At 32.5% G+C, this 1,690-nt stretch overlaps 1 protein-coding gene across 3 annotated transcripts in view; it reads right to left on the bottom strand.

Annotated features, from left to right (window-relative positions):
- LOC111436130 (histone-lysine N-methyltransferase SUVR4-like) overlaps nucleotides 1–1,432 on the bottom strand; it is a 22,138-nt gene extending 20,706 nt beyond the window's left edge. For all 3 annotated transcript variants that reach the window (XM_023073825.1, XM_023073823.1, XM_023073824.1), the window contains exons 1-2: nucleotides 1,246–1,432; nucleotides 371–578 (exon numbers count right to left, since the gene is read on the bottom strand). In XM_023073825.1, the coding sequence (XP_022929593.1) occupies nucleotides 371–553 (183 nt within the window). In that variant the 5' untranslated portion in view covers nucleotides 554–578; nucleotides 1,246–1,432. The remainder of the gene's footprint in view (nucleotides 1–370; nucleotides 579–1,245) is intronic.
- Nucleotides 1,433–1,690: the final 258 nt, after the last annotated feature.

Raw genomic sequence — 1,690 nt, 5'->3', positions numbered from 1 at the left:
AAAAAAAAAAAAAAAAAAAAAAAAAAAAAAAAAAAAAAAAAAAAAAAAAAAAAAAGATAAAGAGAACTTTCATGGGTTTTGTGTGGTTCTCTGGTCCCATTTTTTGGATGGTCATTGTATTTCTATGTTAGATAACGAAAGTTCTGTTCTCTAAAAGGAAAAAACAAATAAAAAAGTATCAATCAGATTTTTATCACTATATCAGGAATACTAGTGAAGCATCATCTCAAGAGCTCAAGAAATTAAACTGTGAGAGATGCAGGCCAACAAAAGTAAGTTGAATGAAGAAAAGTACACATTAACAGTTAACTAAGTAGAAATAATTGATAAATATACATATTTAAAAAAAAGATAAAGAAGAAATAAAAACCTCGCTTTCATTGTGCTCAAAATAAGCATCTACAAGGGTGCGGTAATTGTCTTCTTCGATGAGTTTCCAGTTTCCATCATACATTTTTAGGAGATCCTTCAAGATTGGTTTTATTTGACCATCAGGAATTCCCAAGGATCTCGTTGCATTAAAAGCCTTGGAAATTTTCTGTTTCGAAGACATTGGCACACCCAATAAAAGTTGTTCCCTGTTCATAAATTTTGCGCAAACATGATAATGTTGCACCACATATTACTAATTTTATATATATGAGGAGCGAGTTTCATAATGTATGAAATAGATATTAACAACAAGATGAAAGAAATCGAAAAAAGAAAAACATACACCAAGTGGCACATTCATCTAAATGATTATATAGACCTTGCATGTGGATTTTAATGAAAAGTATTCATGAACCAAAAACATTGTAGCCACCTAGAAAAAATCTCATCAAAATAGCTTTTACAGAAATAGTAGGAAGCAAAGATGAACAGATGTATATATTTAACAAATGTAAACAGAACTCAAAAGAAAAAGCTTTTATAATCCACAATTATTAAAATTTCGAACTTAATCTCGATGATAACTGCAGAACTCAAAACAGAAAACGGATTCCCGATCAATTTTTTCATATTCTCTTCTACTTCATCATGATCATCGCAACACTACAATGACTTCGTTAATCTTGTTCCCTAGACTCCACCAAAATCGATTCTAAACGAAAAGAACATTCCAGAACAAGCAAAAACCGCATTACCATTAGCATTCAAACCAAAAAGAATACGAAATCACAGAGCACCAATACAGTCTCTAGACTTACAAAACAAACATTCTCAGCCTTAAAAAAAAAAAAAACAAAAAACAAAAAAGGTTACCTCCAGAAGCGTCGCCACTCTTTCCAAAGCTTCAATGGCGTAGCAAGCAAGTTTTCAGCAGTAAATGAAGTAGTCGAAAATGCGGCTGTAGAGACACGAAGGAATTGATCGACAGAGAAGAGAAAATTCCTGAAATTGATTTAGTTGAGAGACGGGGCAGTGGGAAGGTGAAGAAGAATGACGTAGAGGGTTACAGGCACTGGAATGCAAGTCTGAACGGTTGATTTTCCACACAGAATCATGTGGGGTCGAGGTCGTTACACCGTTTCATCCCCTACAAGCTCACACACGGAACTCCCATGAACCTTCTACGTGTTCAAATACTATTGGTTTTCATTCGTCTCTAATAACATCCATAAACAGCTGTATTTATGTAAAATCCATTATTATTATTATTATTATTATTATTATTATGATTTAAAGAAGATATACTCATAAATAGAAA

The sequence above is a fragment of the Cucurbita moschata genome, unplaced genomic scaffold (assembly GCF_002738365.1).
Source record: "Cucurbita moschata cultivar Rifu unplaced genomic scaffold, Cmos_1.0 Cmo_Scf00052, whole genome shotgun sequence".
NCBI lineage: Eukaryota > Viridiplantae > Streptophyta > Magnoliopsida > Cucurbitales > Cucurbitaceae > Cucurbita > Cucurbita moschata.
This window is presented reverse-complemented; position numbering and strand designations above follow the sequence as displayed.